Source organism: Sceloporus occidentalis, unplaced genomic scaffold (assembly GCF_023333645.1).
Source record: "Sceloporus occidentalis isolate IW3139 unplaced genomic scaffold, rSceOcc1.0.p SCAF_1, whole genome shotgun sequence".
In the NCBI taxonomy this organism is placed as follows: domain Eukaryota; kingdom Metazoa; phylum Chordata; class Lepidosauria; order Squamata; family Phrynosomatidae; genus Sceloporus; species Sceloporus occidentalis.
In genome coordinates, this window is record NW_028316981.1 from 311,229,793 (window position 1) to 311,249,967 (window position 20,175).

The window sequence follows — 20,175 nt, forward strand, 5'->3', positions numbered from 1 at the left end:
TTCTTTGGAACCAGGAAGAAGGTGGAATAGCAACCTAGTCCCCTCTCTTGTCTTGGGACGGGTTCGATGGCCTTGATGTCTAGCAGGCGCTTGATGGCCTGCAGTAGGAGGTGGTGCTTGTTGGGATCGGCTGATCTGGGAGATGGTATAAACTTGTCTGGGGGCGTACGGTGGAACGTTATCCTGTAGCCCTGTCGGATGGTATCCAGGACCCATTTGTCCGAGGTGGATGTCTCCCAGATGTGGCTGAACCCCTGCAGCCTGCCCCCTACTGGGGGGGCGCCGTCATTGGGGGTTATTTTTGCGGGGCTGCTTGGGTCTCGCTCCCTCTTTGGAGGAGAAAGAAGGTTTTGCCTGTTTGTTAGACCTTGAATCTCCCCAATTTGATCTGTTGGGTCTGGACTCCCTGGCTCGAAAGGAGTTGGAGGAAGAGGGGTAGGAGGGTTGGGAGCGAAAGGAAGAGCGGTTTTTGTATTGCCTCTTATCGTCTCTTTTTCTAGAGGTGGGAAGGGCTTTTTTCTTGTCCTTGCCTTCTACTAGCACTGGTTCTAAGGATTCCCCGAACAACTTGGAACCGAGGAATGGGGTGAAAGCTAAGTTCTGCTTGGATTTTGAATCCACATTCCAGCTCTTAAGCCAGAACTGCCTACGGACTGCCACAGCCGCTGCCTGGGCTCTAGCGCACTGTTGGATGGTGTCGAGGGTGCCGTCGGCAGCAAAGGCTGCCGCCCTGGCAATTTTGTTAACAGTTTGTTTGATCCTGGTATCTGGGTTGGGTAGAATGTCCAGGAGTTGACGGGACCACTGGAGGCTGGCTCGCATTACCATAGAGATGGTGGTCGCAGCCCTAATGGCAATGGACAGGGCCTCGTGGGCCTTTTTGAGTGCTCCTTCGGCCCTACGGTCCTCTGGGTTTCTGAGGGTGTCCTCACCATCCCTGCTGAACACCGCTGAAGAGACGAGCGCCGACACAGGGGCATCCACGGATGGGACCCTGAGCCTGTCCATGACGGCTGGCTGAAGCACATAGTACTTGCGGGTAATGCCATGGTTGGATCTGGCTGAGGCTGGTTTTGCCCACTCGTCTCTAATAATCTGCATGATGTTGAGTGGGCATGGGATTTGTTGGACTGGGGAGATCGGCACTGGGAACAAATCCCCGCTCATTTTAGGGAGGTCTGAATCTGGGGAAGGGGTGGCCTGGTCTGTAGGAGTGGTAAGGCCTAAGGTTTTGGTTGTCTTTTTTATAAGTGGCGCATAGTCCTCCTGTTTAAACAGACGAGAGGACAACTGGGGGTCTAACTTGGTGTCCCCTTCATCATGAGACAGCTCGCCCTCCTCTGCCTCAGAGGCTGAGGGGTTGTGAGTGTCCTCCGAGAATTCGTCCTCGGAGGACAGTGGAGCGCGAAACCGCTTAGGACTAGAGGCCCTGTCGTGTCGGGTGCGCTTGGCTGGAGGGAGGAAAGAGCGCTCCGAATCCGAGGAGGAGCCTGAAGACCCTTCATCCTCCCCTTCTGAGTCAGGGGCCCCTGAGTGGTTTAAAGGGGTCTGGATGGGGGAGGGTGTGCCTCTGGCCGGGGGCCCCCGTTTTCTGGGAGCCTTGCGTCCCTGTCCCTCCTTGTCCTGGCTTGTGGCCTGGGGCTGGTTTGTTGTGGCGGGGACCTCCCCTATCCCCCCGGAGTAGGCCCTTGACGGTGCGGAGGCGCCTGATCCCAGCTCTGAGCGGGTGGGGTGGCTGTGGGCATTGGCTTGTGGCAGCCCAAGATGGCGGCGCCCATGGGCGTCCGCGTGGCCAAGATGGCGGCGCCCCTGGTTAGCCGCATGGCCAAGATGGCGGCGCCCATGAGCGGCCACATGGCAGCGCTTGGGTACTTCCGGGTCGTCCGGAAGTGGGCGGAGCGCCGCCCGGCCAAGATGGCGCCCGCCATGAGCTCCCTGGTCGGCGATAGCCTGGGGTAAGCTCGGGGTCATCCCCCACCCCCCCGGGAAGGAGTCGCTGGGGAAGAAGGGCTGAGGGAGCATGGATCCCGGCCACATCAATAGCGGCCTGCCCCCGGGAAAGTAGCGGCCCCCCAAGGCGCCGTGCTGGGCTCGCGGGTGCGCAAGCCGGCGCCTTCGCTCCCTCCCTGGGCTGCCCCGGTGGAAGAGGAAGCTTCCTGGTCGAGGAAGGCCCTGAACCACCTCACCAACTGCGGCGGCGGGAGGGAGTTACTTACGTCCTCCTCGCCGGTGTTGTTAAGAGAGGGCTCTCCCTCTTCAGACAACCCATGGGTCGTCTGGGAGTCCCTTGAGCCTGCAGCGGAAGGGAGGGCTTCCTCCGGCCGCTGCGGGCGCGCTTCCACGTCCAGGGGCGCCGCTGGTGATGCCGCTCGGTGAGCAGCCGGCAAAGCCGGGGCTGGCCCGGGCAAAGTGGAAGCAAGCTCTCCTGTGGCTCTGGTCTCCCTGTCGGCTGCCATGTCCATCAAGGAGGGGGGGGGAAGAGGGAGGCGGCAAGGGCAAAGGTAGCAGTAGGGGAAAAGGCTTTTTTTTTTTTTTTTTTTTTTTAGGGTAAGAGAAAGGACAAGAGGAGAGAGAGGGAAAGGGGAGCCAGGCGAGTCCAGGGAGCTAGCGGTGAGATTCTGGAGATGGATGGGAAAACCAAACGTCCTACCAGGTGCGAGGTAGGAAGAAGACTGAGGTTCCTGGGTAGCTCCGCCCGCGAGGGCGGGGGGCCAGGGCCCCGGTCATGCCCTTTGTCTCTTTTGTTCCCTACCTGCCTACCAGGAGCCAAGTGGGCGGAGCCAGGAGCCAAGTGGGCGGAGCCACCCAAGATCAGGATGCTCGGCCCCTTCTCTGCTGCTAAATTTCTATGTTTGTAGGCAAACTTTTGTGTCTGACGCCTGCCTGTACATTTTCCACAAACATCTTATTAATCAACTATGGGCTAGATGGAATCTGATACAGAGATTCTATATGGAGCTGGTAGAGAATAACTGTACTGTGAACACACTTATCTGGGTGGGCAAAGGTGGTCAGCCAGGCAGCAAAGACAAGAATTTTCCTGACAGCTCTCCATGATCAGTCAGCTGGAGCTGACTTGGCATTATCTAGCTGCCACTGCACAGCTGGGCAACACCAGTGAATCAGAAAGTACTCAATATTTTCTTGTGCAATAGCCCCCAAAAGAACTTACACTACACTAAGTGACCCAGAGGATTCCAGTTGCACCCTTCAGGTTTTTAAGCATCTGCTTATACAATGGTCATTTAAAAAGGTAAGACAACATGGCCCAGAATACAAATGCAATTAAGCTGCAGATGTTTAGAAGCATTATGTCTTATATGTGTGCGTGCATGCGCATATACAAAACCACTACAGAAGACATGAAGCGTTACCAACTGAGACTTTTGCCAGCCTTTCTAAGTACTAGCAATGCTGCAATGAAATGCAGTTAATTAGTTGCTGAAGAAGAGAGAGCATCACTGTTAGACACTGACAGTTTCCTGTGACAGGGGAAAAAAATAATAATCTCCTGCAAAGACAAAAGAGGGTGAAAAAAGAAGAGGAGAAAAACAAACAGGAATAGACAGAAGATCAGTTCATTAACAATTCTTTTTTCCTCTATTTCAAGGTCTTTTTGCTAGAACGATTTCCTGCTCTCACCACTGTCTTCAGCATTTTGCTAATACATTTAAACAATCGTTCAACATTACTGGAAAGGCACTCCAAAAATGCATGCTGGATTTCAAATGAGATATTCCATTTTTTTCTATGCCTGTAATCCAACCCCCCTTTCCCAAAAATCGTTTTTATAAATTTAAGCACAAAAAAGACTGGGTTTGTATGTGCAGGTGCTCCACCCCCTTTTAAGTGAGCTTCTTCAACTTGTTCCCAGCTCTTGAAATGAAATCAGCAGGGATGACTTTGAAGTGCATTTTCTCCTAACCATTATCTTGAACATCCCCCACTTTCATGCATTTTATTCCACACACACATCATAAATATCCAATCAAGATTCTAGTCATTTACATTTCTTGTAGTTTGGGCTGCCAGGAGACAAAGGCTATGCTGATAACATTTTATCACACATTATTAGGAGCATTTTGAAGGCAATCATGCTGTAAATGTTAGATCCTAAATGCTCTTCACCTTTTAATCTTACTATCTATTAACACTTTTATGCAAAACTTTGGAGATTCAATTATCAGTATCTAAAAATAATGAAATTGCCCCACACCTGAAGCTGAAATCACATATATGTATAAATATGCCAATTTTAACCTTGCTCTGATCCTTTAATATGTCTAATGTCCTCTTTGTTGGCCTAACCTCTTCACATCACTCTTCAGTTAATTCACAATGTGGTGATTATAATACTCATATTTCTTTTCCAACACTATTGTCACATCACCCTTCCTTTTAACCCTACATGGGACTTTCTCTGTTACTGTCCGCTTCCATTTATAGTTCATCATCCTTCTTAGCTTCAAAGCTCTGCTCACCTGTATTGTTGGTGTTTCAATTATACTGTCGGCCTTCTGTACCAACAATTTTTTCTCCCATGGGTTCAAGCTTTCCTGGCTTGAACATCCATGGATTTTGGTATCCATGGGGAGTCCAAGAATCAAACTCCAGGGGATACCAAGGGCCCACTGTACCTACCTTCGTATCTTGGGTGCTAGTCATTAGGTCATATATGAATTCTCAAGTCACACCCATGTTTACACTTCTAGCCATGAAAAGTGGTCCCCACTTATGCTACAAATTTACAGCCTTATGATTCCATTTTAAATGCCATGGCAAAAATTTGTAGCATTAAGTGGACACCAGCTTTCATAGCTAAAGGTGTAAAATTCATGGTATCTGGAGTTTGGGATGGGGCATTTAAAATGTTCAGAGAGTGATTGTGTCTCATCAGACTACAAGGATTCCATAGGATGTTTGTCATGGCAGTTAAAGTGGCGTAACAATGCTATCACTATGTAGTGTAAATTGCCCCCACATCTCTCTCCATTTGTGTAGGCATATCCCTCTCATCTGCTCAAGTTCTTTGTAGCATTGAGATTCCTCAGTTGGCCTAAACTGGTGGTCCCCAAGATGTGCTCTTTCAGGGATTCTGGATTTCAACTCCCAGAATCCCAAACTATTGGCCAACATAGCTGAGGCTTCTGGGAGCTGAAGTCCAAAATCTCTTAAAGGGCACAATTTGGGGACCACTGGCCTAAACCTTCCCAAGGGGACCATGGGAAGTTTCCCATTCCACAACCATAAAGTACAGTCTTCCCCAATCTTTTTGAACCTGTGGACACAGTTCAGCATTTTAGAAACTCTGACTCACAGGGGCTGCCTAGTCACAAAAGATAAACCACTTGCCTGAGAAAGCGAGTAATGTAGTTTAAAATACATCCAACCAGTTGGTTGTCAAGAGTGAAATCTAGAGAGGTCCCCTGTATCTTTAATGGATGTACAGAAAAGCAAATTTCAGCAGCTGTTGTTGTTACCGGGTGGTCTAACTATCAACACTTGCTGAAATTCCTTCATCTCCTCATGCATTAAAGGTACAAGGTCCGCTCCAGTTTTCACTCTGCCAACCCTACCAATCACATTCTTGACTTCATGTACAACAACAAAATACCAGTTTCTCAGGGGAAAGAGTGTGATGCTCAATAAATACACTCATCCACCCCCCAAAATCCAAAAATATGTACGTGGGTGTGTGCGTGTTCACGTATGCACACACACACGCACATACATGGGATGGGGTGAGGTAACAAAGAATTCATGGCTCTCTTCAACAGAAAAAAATATAAGGAAAAACACATACATGCAAAAAATAAAATAAATCACAGGTCCCTTATCTGAAATTCCTGAGTGGAAGTGCTTTAGATTTTGGATTTTTTATGCATATTTTTTTATGCATATACATAATAAAATACCCTGGAAAAGAGACCCAAATCTAAACAAAACAATCATTTATGTTTCATACACACAGACTGAAAGTAATTTTATACAATATTTTAAAATAGTTTTGTGTACGAGACACAGTTTGTGTACATATAACAACATATGTACGCCCATGTTTCTTTTCTGGACAGAAGGTGGGAGTTGTTTTTTACTCCTTTGCACTTGATGCAAAATGTCATCCATAGCAGCGGTCAGCCCCTGGGAGGGACTGTTAATGCTTACGAATGGGACAGAAAAGGGAGTGGGGAGACAATTCAGATGATGAAACAGCAGCTGGTCTGGGCTCCAAGGGGAAGGGAATGGAGGGTACATTCCATCTGTGAGCACATCCCTGTTTCTTTCCCCCTCCAAGCTGAAACCTGTTTTTCCTTCATTTTCTGAATTACCCCATTATCCCTTCTCTTCCCCACAAGAAAGTAGCAGTAACAGTAGCAGCCTCACAAGAGGTAGGGAGGATATCTGAGCAATAACAGTGTAGGATTTGTTGCACCTCCCTTCTTCTCTATCAATAGCATGCAAGCAGACCCACAATTCCTCATTTTTTCCTTTTCCTCCTTCCATGGCAATAACACTGTGTCTCTGTGTGTATGACTAACTGGCCTAGTTTTACCACCCATTCTTGACAATGTCTTCCTGATTGAAAACACTATTATTCAGGACTACAACTGTAAAAAATTAAAGGGGGAGGGGAAATCTGGGAAACGTTCAATGTAAAGAAACCCACAGCAAGGGCAAAAATAAAATAAATATTCTGGTGTGTTGATATGCACAGATGTACCATACACACACACATTTTGTTTTAAGTTCCAAATTAGGAAGCATATATAATAGATTTGCTCTATGTCACCTGCACAAGTTAATCCCCTTGTGATGAGTCTCTGGAGGGACTTTTGTTTTCCTGTTCTGCTGAACTGCTGCTAATGCATTATCAATGACAGTTTATAAATGACAATTCTTTCTTTCTCTTCCTTTCAGCTTTCAACAAGACACAACGCTTTGTCCTCTTCCAATCATCTCCTCAATGATTTCTTTCAGACATCACCATCTGCACAAAAGATTTCCCTTTATAGGCTTTGGACTCTGTTCTAGTATATAGGACACCCTTTTGTCCTTGGACACTGACTGTTCACACCTGGGTTGTGTAACCAGACATCTTGGGAGCACAGAGCTGGAAGGAGCCTCATGGGCCATCAAATCCAACAACCTACTCAATGAAGGATTTACAACTAGAGCATCCCCAGCAGGTAGCTGTCCAGCCTTTTTATGAAGATGTCAAGAAAAGGAAACCCCGTCACCCCTTTAGGAAATTGGTTGAATTGTTCTTACTGTCAAGAAGTTGTTCCTACTGTTCAATTAAAATAAACTCTCTTTTTGGTTGGGCTGGATGGCCCTTGTGATCTCTTACAATTCTATGATTCTATAGAATAAGTTAGAAACATCTTGAGGTATTTCAAAAGTGCAGTCCTGTCACTCCTTAGTTTTCTTATCACCAAGCTGAACCCAACTACTTCAATCTTTCCTCAAACATGTTGTTCTCCATATCGCTTATCACCCTCGCTGCCCTTCTCTGAAGCTGCTCCAACCTGCCTATATCCTTAAAATGAGGCACTCATTGCTGAACACAGTACTGCACAAAATATAGTGGCAATATTACTTCCCTTGACTTGGAACCCATGCTTCTATGAATGCAGACAAAAATAACATTCACCTGCTTTGCTGTAGCATCACACAAAATTCTGGTGTCTCCTGCATGCCACCACTGTTAGTTCCTGAACCACACAAATAGGACTATGCATGCCAATCCAGAGGTGAGCCACAATAACTCACTGTTCAACTCCATGCCTCAGTGTTATAAGCTCATTGATCAACTCCATGTCACAGTACTCTGTTTTTGTAAACCATGCAATCAGATTTTTCTTACTCTGAAGCAGAGCTTGGGAAAATTGTGAGATGTTTGGCCTATAGCTCCCAGAATCTTTCTACCTGTAAGACCGAACTTACCAGCAAAGTGGAACATTTTAACAGTTAATTCTGAAATAATAATAATAATAATAATAAGATTTGACAGCTGAATATGCTGTCTGAATTTAAAATGGCACTGAAGACTAGCCTCTTCTGGGGGGCTTATCTAGATAATTTTTAAATTGTGAATTTTAAATGATGAATTTTTTTTTAATTTTTAAAATATTTTATTGAATTTAAAAAAAATAGTACATGCTAATACATACACATACAAAAACTTATAATACAAAACACATAAAACATAGAAAAACATACAAACATCTTAATCATAAACATAACCACATATCTAACAATTCTCACATGTCTCTCTTCCTTCCATCCTATCAAATCTACCCTTAGACATCTACTTACAAATAACATTACGTCTAACATACAGATTGACTTCCTAACTACCAGACATTCTCTTGTTGGTCATATTTGTCTATCATTTGTTCAATGTTCAACTTTAATTATCCTTTTCAAAAATGAAAAAAAAAAAAAACCTGTCCAAATACAAAAAAGAAGACCCTGACTTTTCTCCTTACCACTGCCGGAAAAGTGTTAACAGTGAGCTACTTAGCCAAGTTATAACAGCTTAAATTAAACCTATGATAGCTTCTTTGCCCCACTCGTTTTCAAAAAATGTTGCCACCTTTCTCCAATATTCTAAATTTTTATCTCTGCACATCTTGTTTGAGTTCAGGATCGTAATATCTATCCCCATCCCTTCATATACTTTTAATAGCCACTCATCGCACGACGGTACTATCTCACTCTGCCATCTTTGTGCATAGCAAATTCTTGCTAATGAAATCATATGAAAAATTGCCCTCTCATCTTCTGGTTCCTTCGTCCAGCATTCCTAATAGATACAGCTCTGGCTTGAGCACTAAGTCTGTTCCCATTATCTGGTTAATTGAGTTATTAACCATCCTCCAAAATTGTTTTGCTTTACTGCACTCCCACCATGCGTGAAAAAAGGTTCCCTTTTTCTTTTTGCATTTCCAACATTTATCTTTTTTGGTTTTATAGATTTTAGCCATCTTATAGGGTGAGAGGTACCAGAAGTACATCATTTTGAAAAAGTTTTCTCTAATATTTTGTGAGATAGTCAATTTTTTTTTATCTTTCCACACCTTTTCCCATTGATTTAACATGATTGGGTGGCCCACACATGTAGCCCATTTTATCATCTGACTTTTTATTGTCTCTTCTTCCATTTCCAGAGATAGTAATATTGCATACACTTTTCCAGTTAGGTTGACATTATCTAAATACAAAGTTTTACTCAATTCAATTTTTTTAATATCCAGTTCAAACCCGGTTGTCTTTTTGTCCATTTTAAATCTCTCATAGATTTGCCTGTATGTAAACCAGTTAATATTTGTTATCTCCCTTTCCTCAATTAGTTCTTCTCTTGTCTTCATTCTCACCTCTTCTCTTGTTTTTACCCACAGGTCCTCATATCTCAGCCATCCAGTCCCCTCGCTCATCTCTCTCCTGCAAATGGCTTCATGTGAAGAGACCCAACCGCAAATCCTAGATGTGTCTTTTGTATTTATTCCACGTTTCAAAAAGAGGTTTTCTAATTGCATGGTTTGTAAAGGATTTGCTAAGTGAGCTGTTCCCATAAACCAGATAGTGATGCCATCCCACATTAAGATCTTCTCCCTCGTCTTCAAGCAGTGTTTTGTTTGTCAACGTCATCCATTCTTTTACCCAGACTAAACTGCATGCTTCATAGTACAATTGGAAGGAGGGTAGTCCCAAACCACCTTTTTCGCTGCTATCTTGCAGATTCTTAAGTTTGATTCTTGTCTTTTTCCCTCTCCAGATAAAATCAGAGATGTCTTTATTCCAATTTTTGAAGATTTTCCTTGTCATAATGATAGGGAGCGTTTGAAAAAGGTATAGCATTCTTGGTAGGATATTCATTTTAATCGCTGCTATCCTTCCCAAAAGAGAGATATTTAGTTTGTTCCATCTTATCAAATGTTTTTTTACCTCTTTCCAGGTTTTTATATAGTTATTTTCGAACAGTTCATTAGATTTCTTGGTAATATTTAATCCTAAATATTTGACTTTGTTTGTCACCTTAATTTTAGTTAGAATACCCAATATTGATTCCTCTTCTTTACTAATATTTTTTGTCAATATGTTTGATTTATCTTTATTTATTACACATCCTGATACTTTACCAAATTCGTCAATGATTTCCAACACTTTTGCCGCATTGCTTATCGGGTCTTCAATAACAATAACGACATCGTCTGCAAATGCTCTGGTTTTAATTTTTGAACTTCTTAATTTAACTCCCTGAATATCTGATTTTTCTCTGATTCTTTTAATTAGTAGTTCGATTACCAGCAGAAACAACAGGGGAGAAAGAGGGCAACCTTGGCGCGTTCCTCTTTGAATTTGAATTACTTTTGTTTTTTCTCTATTAATCCTAATTTGTGCAGATTGTTTGTTGTAAATTTTTGATAACCAATTTAAGAAATTTGAGCCTATATCTATTCTTTTTAATAATGCCAGTAAGAAATTCCAATTGACCGAATCGAAAGCTTTTTCGAAATCAATAAAGAGTAAACCCATCTTTTTTTCATTATGTTTCTCATAATATTCAATAATATCAATTATCAGTCTTGTATTATCCCTGATTTGCCTACCTGGTAGAAATCCTCTTTGCTCCTCCCCTATTGTCTCCACTAGGCAATCTCTCAGTCTTTTAGACAGGATAGCAGCGAGTAGCTTATAATTGTTGTTTAAGAGTGATATCGGTCTGTAGCTGTTTGGACATTCAGGATCTTTACCTTCTTTTGGTATTATAGAAATGTCTGCTTCTTTCCATGAGTTTGGTATGTTATCTTCTAAAGCTTCATTCATTACTTGTTGAAGGGGGGGGGGGGGGCAACTTCATCAATAAAAGTCTTATAAAAAGAGATTGGGAGGCCATCGTTGCCTGGTGCTTTTCCATTTTTCGCATTCGCAATTGCTTCTCTAATTTCTTTCATCATAATTGGTTTATTTAATTCCTGCTTCCATTTTTCTTGAATATTTCGAGGTTTTACAATGTCCAGATACTTTTCTATTTCATCTAATTCAACTGTTTTTTCTCTATACAGGTTTTTGAAGAAGTTTTGGAATTCTCTTTTGATGTCTTCTTGCTGGGTAAGTGTTGATTTCCCTTTTTTAATTTTAGTGATTACTTTTTTCTCTCTGATTCTTCTTAGCTGAAAGGCAAGCCATTTCCCCACTTTGTTGGCATGTTCATAATTCTTCTGTTTCACTAATTTTAATCTTTTTTCCAATTCTAAGGTCATTTCGACATCTAACTGCTTCTGTAAGATTTTAATCTCTTTTTGTATAAGTTTGTTTCTTGGGAACTTTTTAAGTTCATTTTCTTTTTCCCTCAACGAATTGTTTAACTTATTTCTTATATCTTTCTTACGTTTCCACCAAATTGAGTTTTGCTGTGTAAAGAAACCCCTCATAGAAGCCTTGCAGGCATCCCATACCATACTCATTTTGACCTCACCATTCGAATTTACCTTAAAGAAGAATTTTAGCCAATCTTTTCCTTTTTCTACAATTTCCCCATCTTTAAGCAAGTCTTCATTTAGTAGCCAATTCTTAGTTTTCTTGGTTTCTCTGAAATCGATCAAAAGGGGATTGTGATCTGAGATAGTCCTATTGAGGGTCTCCATACTTGTAATTTCCTGAATCAAGGTATTTGAAACCAAACATAAATCGATCCTTGCTAGCGATTCGTGTCTATCTGAATAGAACGTAAAGCTTTTACTCTCATCATGCAAGTGTCGCCACACATCTATTAGGGAGAGGTCCTCTTTTAATTCGAAAATTTTTTGGGGAGGTTTACCCTGGTCTAATTTTATTCTTTTGTCAGATTTCCTATCAATCGTAGGGTTGATTACACCATTGAAATCTCCTATCATAATTATGATTTCGTAATCATAATTAGAAAGTTCCCTGTGTAATTTCTCATAGAAAGATCCTTTATTTTCTTGGGGGCCATATATACCTACGATCAATATTCTTTTGTCCCGCCAAATAAATTCTGCCCCCACATAATATCCATTAGGGTCTGCAAATATAAATTTGGATTCTATATTGTCATTGATATATAAGGTGACTCCTCTTTTACTCTTTCCAAAAACTGAAGAATACTCTTTGCTAATTTTTGAATTTTTTAATAATCTTACATCTTTCGATTTGATGCGTGTTTCCTGTAAGCATACAACATCCGTTTTATTTCTTTCCAAAAAGAGGGATACCTTTTTTCTTTTCTGGGGGGAGTTCAAACCCTTTACATTTAGCGATAGTATTTTCATTTCTGAGAGAGTTTATTATCTATGTGTGCGCACTAAGAGAGACCACAACAACTTTTGTTGAAAGTTAAAAGAATTTCAATCAAATTTATTTAAATTTAATTATACAAAACTTGTTTGGGGGGAAGAGAAAACAAAATCAGCAAAAAGAAAGTTTAACGTTAAGAAAAACTATTTCTTAACTTCCCCGTTCAAGTTATTTAATCATGATTAAATGATGAATTTTAAATGTAGATTATTTTAATATGTGCATATCTTGATCAAGGCAGGGAACAACAATAGACCAACAAATACATAACATCAGTTAAAAACGCATATCAGTTTAAACGAACAAACAAGACCGCGAGGAAGAGCCATCACTTCTTTAAACAGCTTCAAAACAGAGTTGAAGACCATCCTGTTCAGAGAAGCGCTCCCAGGCATTGCATAATTGTCACTTGCTATTTGATGTTCTTTTGTTGCCTGTTTTATTGAATCATTTCCTGTATTGCTATGTATTTTATATGTATTATCCTACTAGAGAGGCTGGCTAGCTCCAACAGGCCTCCCTGGAAGAAGATTAACCATCCATTAAGAAGCCAAGCCCTCCCTCCAGTCCATCTCCCCTGATCCAGGCCTCGGAGGTACAGAAGAACTGCTGGCCCTCATCCCCTTCCCCGCCACCACTCCCTTCTCATTTTGTGTCGTGTCTTTTTAGATTGTAAGCCTGAGGGCAGGGAACCATCCAATTAAAAAAGATTGTATGTACAACGCTGTGTAAATTTACAGTGCTTTATAAATAAAGGTTAATAATAATAACAAGACACATTTTAAAACAATTCCCATTTAAAAATTCACCATTTAAAAATCATCTGGATAGGCCTGCTGGAAGAGACTAATTTTCAATGCTGTCTTAAATTCGAACAGTGTATTCAGCTGTTAAATCTTTTCTGACAATATAACTGAAATAACTTTTTAAAAATTGCTATTCCTTTGACCCCTCCCATTTCCTTTCAGTATTTACACCTTGCTTTATTTGTAGCCTACTTGTAGTTTCCATTGTTTCAATGAAGAATCTTGACTCTCTTTTTAATTACTGAATAAATTCTTAAGCCAGAATAGTATAGCGGTTTGAGTGTTCCACTAGGATTATAGGAGAACAAGGTTCACAGAAACCCACTAGGTCACTTTGGATAAGTTATATTCACTCAGCCAAAGGTGGTGGCCACGGCAAACCTACTGCTTCCACACTGCAGAAATAAAGCAGTTTGACATGGTTTTTTGTGGGTTTTTTGGACTATGTGGCCATGTTCTAGAAGAGTTTCTTCCTGACATTTCGCCAGGTTCTGTGTCTGGTATCTTCAGAGAAAGATGCTGGCGAAACGTCAGGAAGAAACTCTTCTAGAACATGGTCACACAGCCCAAAACACCCACAAAAAACTATGGATGCCGGCCATGAAAGCCTTTGACAGTTTGACATGACTTTAACTGCCATGACTCAATGCTATGAAATTTTGGGATTTATAGTTCTGTGTGATATTTAGCCTTCTCCAACAGAGGGATCGGGTGTGCCAGCAAACGACAAATCCAAGAATTCCACAGCACTGGATCATGGCAGTTAAAGTGGTGTCAAACTGCTTTTGTTCTGAAGTGTGGCAGCAGCCACAAGGTGGGGTCAGCGAAGACTCTTAACAACAACACCTCTTTCATGTGTCAGCTTGGTTTTGGATTTGTTCAAAGCATTGAACAGTTCATTTCACATGTACCATAAAAATGAAAGAAACCGAAACAGGTGAGGACCAAGAGATGTCAGAAGTTGTACTGGTTACCATGCGGCCAGAGTGCATTTTGACCAAATACCTGAAAAGATTAAATATTCTGCAACTTTTAAAACTTGGTTTCCAATATAAAGTCCTAAATGTGTGTATGTTTTGGGAAGACAATTGTTTTGGTTGGGAGGAATAAAGACCACGTAACAAGGTAAGACTCAATCAGGTAGGACACAGGTTTCATTTTACAGAATCTGAGCAGAGCAGTAGAGAACAGGGGGTTACAAGGTCACCACAAATCGAGATTGAGTAGAGGGTAGTTAACAATAATAACAGTACAAGAACACTTTGTCTGAAACATTAATCATTGCAAAAGAGAAAAGCAAATCTGAAACCCCTCTACTTGTTGCTGGACTTTGGTGGTGGAATCTCCTTCCTGAGAGGGCTTTAAACAGTTTTGATAGACATCTTTCATGAGTGTTTTAGTTGTGTATCCCTGCATGGCAAGGGATTGGAGTTGGTGGCCTTTGTCCTCTAAGACAAGCTCAACATCAGCTGTTGAGATGATGTTGGACTACAACTGCCAGTATTCTTCAACACTACCTATGCTAACTAGGGGTGTCCAGCAACATCTGGGGAATGACATGATTATAAAATAACATATTTCATAATCCAGTTTCCACAATCCAAGAACCAACAAGAAAAGAGGTTCCAGCTCAACATTAGGAAGAACTTGCTGATAGTAAGAGCTGTTCGACAGTGGAAGACACTTCCTTGGAGAGTGACAGAGTTTTCTTCTTTGGAGGTTTATAAACAGAGGCTGGATGGTCATATTTCAGGGATGCTTTGATTGTGAGTTCCTGCATGACAGGGGGTGGGACTGGGTGACCCTTAAGGTTTCTTCCAACTCTATGTTTCTGTGATTCAACCAGTATAAAAATGAGGCTGAAAGTGAATCAAGTGTACGTGTGACTTCCTCAGCCATCTGGAAGACAAGGCTATATGTTTCGGATTGAAGAATACAAGCAACCCGGTGGTCAGCTCCACAATTCAGTTTTAGTTTGTTTAAACCGATCTTACCTGCGGAGATGAAGGAAAGCGGTATAGCACTGTTTGCGAAACTCCTGGTATTGCTCACTCTGTGTCCCTCCCATGCCTTCCACCATCTCTTTATTCAGTTTCATGGGTGGGGGAAGAGGCTTTGGATCACGGCCCAAAATGTAGCCAAAATCAATATGAAAAAGTTTGCCTGCAAGGGAAGGTGAGGTGGAGAAGGAGATGTATTAAAGAACACCAATGGTTTGATTTATGGCCAAGAGTAGCATCTCTATACATTCCTCCCCACAGTATGACTCTCATACCTACGAATCCATAATTGTCCATAATTGTGTGTTTACATGTTTTTAGCACTACTAAAACACAGATTCTCATGGTACCTTAAAACATGCATGTGCTTAAACTGTTGAAATCTTGTTGTTGCATGTGTTCAAATTGACTATGATTTATGATTGGGTTTTCTTCATAAGTTTTATTCAGCGAAGGCTTGCTATTACCTTCATTTAAAGCTGAAGAAATATGATTTGCTCAAGCCACTCAGTGAGTTTCGTGGCTGACCAGAGATTAGAACTCCAGTCGCCAGGCTGAATCTGCACTGCATAAATAATCCAGTGTGACACCACTTGAACCTGCATAGCTCAATGCTACAGAATTCTGGGAAATGTAGTTTATTGTGGCACCTGAGTTCTCTGACAGCGAAAGCTAAATGTCATTCAAAACTACAATTCCCAGAATTCCATAGCATTGAACAACGCCAGTTAAAGTGGTGTCAAACTGAATTATTCTTGCAGTGAAGATGTTCTAGTCCTACAGCCAAACACCTACAGCATGTGCTAGCTGTTGGAATTTGCTACACAGTGGGCCCTTGTCATCCACTGGGGGTTTGGCACCCCCTGTAGATACCAAAATTCATGGATGTTCAATCCCATTAAATACAGTGATTATTAAAATGGTGACCCTTACATAAAATGGCAAAATCATGGGTTGCTTTTTTGCTTTTATTTTATTTTAATATTTTCAGGCCATGGATGCTTGAATCTGTGGTTGAAGAACCCATGGACATGGAGGGCCAAATGTATATTGATACCCCCCCCCCCCCCAAAAAAAAAGCACACTTCTTTTCCGCACAGTTTGGATGTTGGCAGGGGGGACTTAAAGGAATTCTACCATTGCTAACATCCAAGTTAGCAAGGACAGTTCTGAATGGCCATTTCATTTCTTTCAGCTACTTTTAAAATGTCCTGGTTTCTATAGTTTTTTGTGGGTTTTTTGGGCTATGTGGCCATGTTCTAGAAGATTTTCTTCCTGACGTTTCGCCAGCATCTGTGGCTGGCATCTTCAGAGAAATGTCCTGGTTTCTGTCTCATCCTCCTTCCATTTCCCCCCTTGCCCTCAGCTTACTGGGGAAAAAATACTCAATACATGCTCAAAGTACAGGAGGGATATATGAATGCATATTGGAAAGTTAAAAATACCTCCTCTCATTTTTGTGGGGCTTACTGTTTGTTTGTTTAAACTGTTCCCTTTCTTTTTTGGTTTTTAGGACTACACCGATACAGCACTACATCAGAAAACTAAGCAGCAAAATGCAGTTCAGATATTATAGTCACTAGCTTAGTGTAATTATTGTTCTGAAAACAAACAAACAAAAAATATTTTGGTTGAACTTATGTTAACCAAAGGATTTGTTTCTGAATGACATTTCTTGCACTATAAAATGAAGTGATTAAAAAGAAGCAACTGACACTAGATACTGGTCTAACAATGAACAACCGTCAATAAACTGTTCAAGTTAAAATGTTTAAATTCAATCGTTGTTATTCCAGTAAGAGGACTGGAAAATAATAATAGCCAGATTTTTCAATATATATATAAACAAAACCAGAAGTGAGTTTTTAAAAGTAATTTGGTTTAAATCAAGGCTGAAAGCAGCCAACCCTGTGTGAATGTCCAGAGAGGGGAGAGGAAAAGGCAAAAGCTGACGACAGCAGACTGTAAGAAGAGCCGAAAATAGGTATTAGTAATGGTGGGATTCGTGTGCAATGGCGGTGTGAAAATTGGGTACTTCTTCCTTTACATTGTTGGCTGGTTGGCTATGAATCATTTATAAGAACATTCCACAAAGAACTACGTATTCCACATAGTTGTACATTCAAGGGAGGATCAGATTAGCAGAGTGTAGTGGTCCACAGAGAGAGCCAGCATGGTATAGTGGTTTGAGTGTTAGGTTACTAATCTGGAGACCATGGAAACCCAAGTCACACACTCTCAGAGCCAGAAAAAAACATGATAGGTTCACTTTAGGCCATATGTCAGCAATGACTTGAAGGCACACAACGACAACATGGGCCATTATTCAAGCTAAGACACCTCCAGCTCAAACTATGTTTTTGCCATGAATTCAGTAGGAGGACTTAGGGATAATAACATTTCTCTATCTTGAAGCAGTGACTGCAGCAGAACCAGGTAGGAGACTTGTTGGTCATGGAATGTGGGCCTCATATGTCTCCCATCTTTTGCTGCACCCCTGGATCTCATCACAGCCAGTTTTTCACCCCAAAATTCTACCTCTCTGAAACACAAATGGATTTGTAAGCAAAGTATACAGGGTGCGCACAACTTATAGAATCACAGAAATATAGAATCATAGAGTTGGACAAGACCACAAGGGCCATCCAGTCTAACTTCCTGCCATGCAGTAAGACACAATTAAAGCATCCCCGACAGATGGCCATCCAGCCTCTGCTTAAAAACCTCCAAAGAGGTTTGGATAATGGTGCTTTTAGAAGAGAAGTGGTGCTTTCTGTACCAAATTTTTGGCAATCAAAGCAGTTATATCAGCAGCATGGCACAGCCCATGAGGAGGTTACAGGGATGGGGCCCCCTCAGACTGGCAAAAGTTGCTCCTCCTGATGTAAAGATTGCAAATCTCTTTCAATACTCAAAGCTGCTATAGAAACAGTAATTCTTCAGTACAAGCATACTACTGCACAACCAACAAGCAAATAGATGGTGATACTGAAAGTTAAACTAAACTTTCTTCTTGGAGCATGCATTATCTTTTGCAAAAGAGAAGCAGTGGAAAGAGGCAAGTTAGCAGGCAGTTGCAAATTCCTGGGGTTAGCATAGGAAGCGTTTGGGCATATTCTGTGAACTGCAAATTACAGCAGTGGGAATGAAAACCAGACTGCTGAGATGATAATTCTTTGGGCTGGGATTCTTAAGAAGACTTAATAGAAAAGACATCCAATGGAATTCAGTGAGACTTCATTCTGGGAAAAAGAATATGTTCAAGCTGTGGGAGAGAGGAAGAACGGATCCAGCACTCCATGGGCAGAACAGTCTTGTAAATAACAATTCTGGTAATGGTTACTCTCCCACTGGTCTCGTTTGCCTGAGGTCTTCTTCTACCCTAGTTTTTCTGTGATTTTGTTTCTACTGTCTGCCTTTCAGCTCCATGCCATAAGGGAGATGCTGACTGAGGAAAGAGTAGCTGTACTTGATTTTCCAGTCAGAGATCCATCCTTCTTTGGCTTGGGGCCCCTTTTTGTTTGCCAAAGGCTAGCAGGCAAGTCCTAGTGGTAAGCCAGGGATACACAAAATACAGCCAGGGTTCTCCTATTCATCAAAAACAGGTGTTAGTTAGAGCTGTGAGCAGTTAGGAGTCAGAGAGGCAGTTACTCTAGCTGAGGGGTTCTGGCAGCTGTAGTCCTAAAAAATAACTTTTCCAATCTCAGACTAAATGAAATACATAGGCCTGTTACAGACAGCCAAAATAAAGCTGCTTCGAGTCACAGTGGAGGTATGATGTTTCAGTGATGAATGCGTCCTAAGAGTCCAGAAGCTACACCAAAGCCATGCTCCAATCCTTAGGGCTGGAGCGTGGCTTTGGTGCAACTTCTGGACTCTTAGGACTCATGCATCATTGAAACACCATACCTCCACTGTGACTCGAAGCAGCTTTATTTTGGCTGTCTGTAACAGGCCATAGTGTCAGAGGAGAAACAGCAAGGGAGAGGTGCTGCTTTCATGCCTTGTTTTCTAGTAGCATGTTGCTGGCTACATGATGCTGCAATAGGGAGATCCTTGGTTTGGTCCAGAACAATTCTTCTGGCACTCTTATTATAACTCAAGGGTTGGGAATTTTATTTAAACAAAAGCATAGATGTTCCCTCTCCAAATACTATCCGTACCCTGAATGACATCAGGAGGCTGCCTGGTTACAGGGATTAAATTTTCCCCACCTACACTGCTCCTTCAGTCAATGGTGGGACCCCAATTTTTGCTGTGTATGTGTTTTTTCACCCAGTACATAGCCTCTGTGGATCAGGAACTGTATGGGTTCTCATCCCACTTTTCCATCATACAAATAGAGTTGAAGAGGTATCTACCCACAATCTTCTGATGGACAAAATGCATTCAGGGCGACAGCATTCACAGTGAATGGCTGTCCAGTGTCTAAGTTGAATGCCTTGTTCAGTAAATGCCATGAATGAGCTTGGGATCACTGACCTGGGGAAAATGTAGCACTCTATGGGGAAGTGTGGGCATTTCATGGATTGGGTCAATTGCTGGCACTTCCATTAAAAGATTTATTTTTGGCAGAAGTACAAGAAACACAACAAGAGCCAGAATGGTGTAGTGGTTTTAGTGTTGAACTACAGCTCTGAAGACTTCTGAGACTAAGCTCAGCCATAGAAACCCTCTGGATGACCTTAAGCAAGTCATACGTTCTCAGTCTCAAAGGAAGACAAAGGCAAACTTCCTCTGAACAAATCTTGCTAAGAAAAACCTGTGATAGGGTTGCCTAAGGGTTGCCATAAAGTTGGAAATGATCTGAAGGCACACAACTGCCAGAAACACAGGATAAACTTTGGCATGAGGAAAGCCACTGTGTTGCTCACCATCAGTAATATTAGAGACACGCTTCAATAGATGCTGATTTATTGCATAACTGCATTCTATACTGTCTTCATTAGTACAGGGAAGACCACACTAATTGCTCCATAGGGGTGATTTAAGGCTAACATTCAAGAAACACAATACCCATTGCACCTCAAATATGTTCCAGCTAACAT

At 41.8% G+C, this 20,175-nt stretch overlaps 2 protein-coding genes across 3 annotated transcripts in view; both read right to left on the bottom strand.

Moving 5' to 3' along the window:
- Positions 1 to 20,175, bottom strand: part of LOC149324230 (phosphatidylinositol 3-kinase catalytic subunit type 3) — a 155,267-nt gene that overhangs the window by 50,723 nt on the left and 84,369 nt on the right. For both annotated transcript variants that reach the window (XM_089497916.1, XM_089497911.1), the window contains one exon: positions 15,122 to 15,290. In XM_089497916.1, the coding sequence (XP_089354042.1) occupies positions 15,122 to 15,290 (169 nt within the window). The remainder of the gene's footprint in view (positions 1 to 15,121; positions 15,291 to 20,175) is intronic.
- LOC149324231 (uncharacterized) lies at positions 286 to 1,971 on the bottom strand. Its single transcript, XM_089499215.1, has one exon. It carries the CDS (start codon positions 1,969 to 1,971, stop codon positions 286 to 288), a length of 1,686 nt encoding a protein of 561 aa, XP_089355341.1.

What these genes read in the sequence shown, in the direction of transcription:
- LOC149324231 (XM_089499215.1), bottom strand. Translation starts at nt 1,971, where the DNA reads ATGACCCCGAGCTTACCCCAGGCTATCGCCGACCAGGGAGCTCATGGC.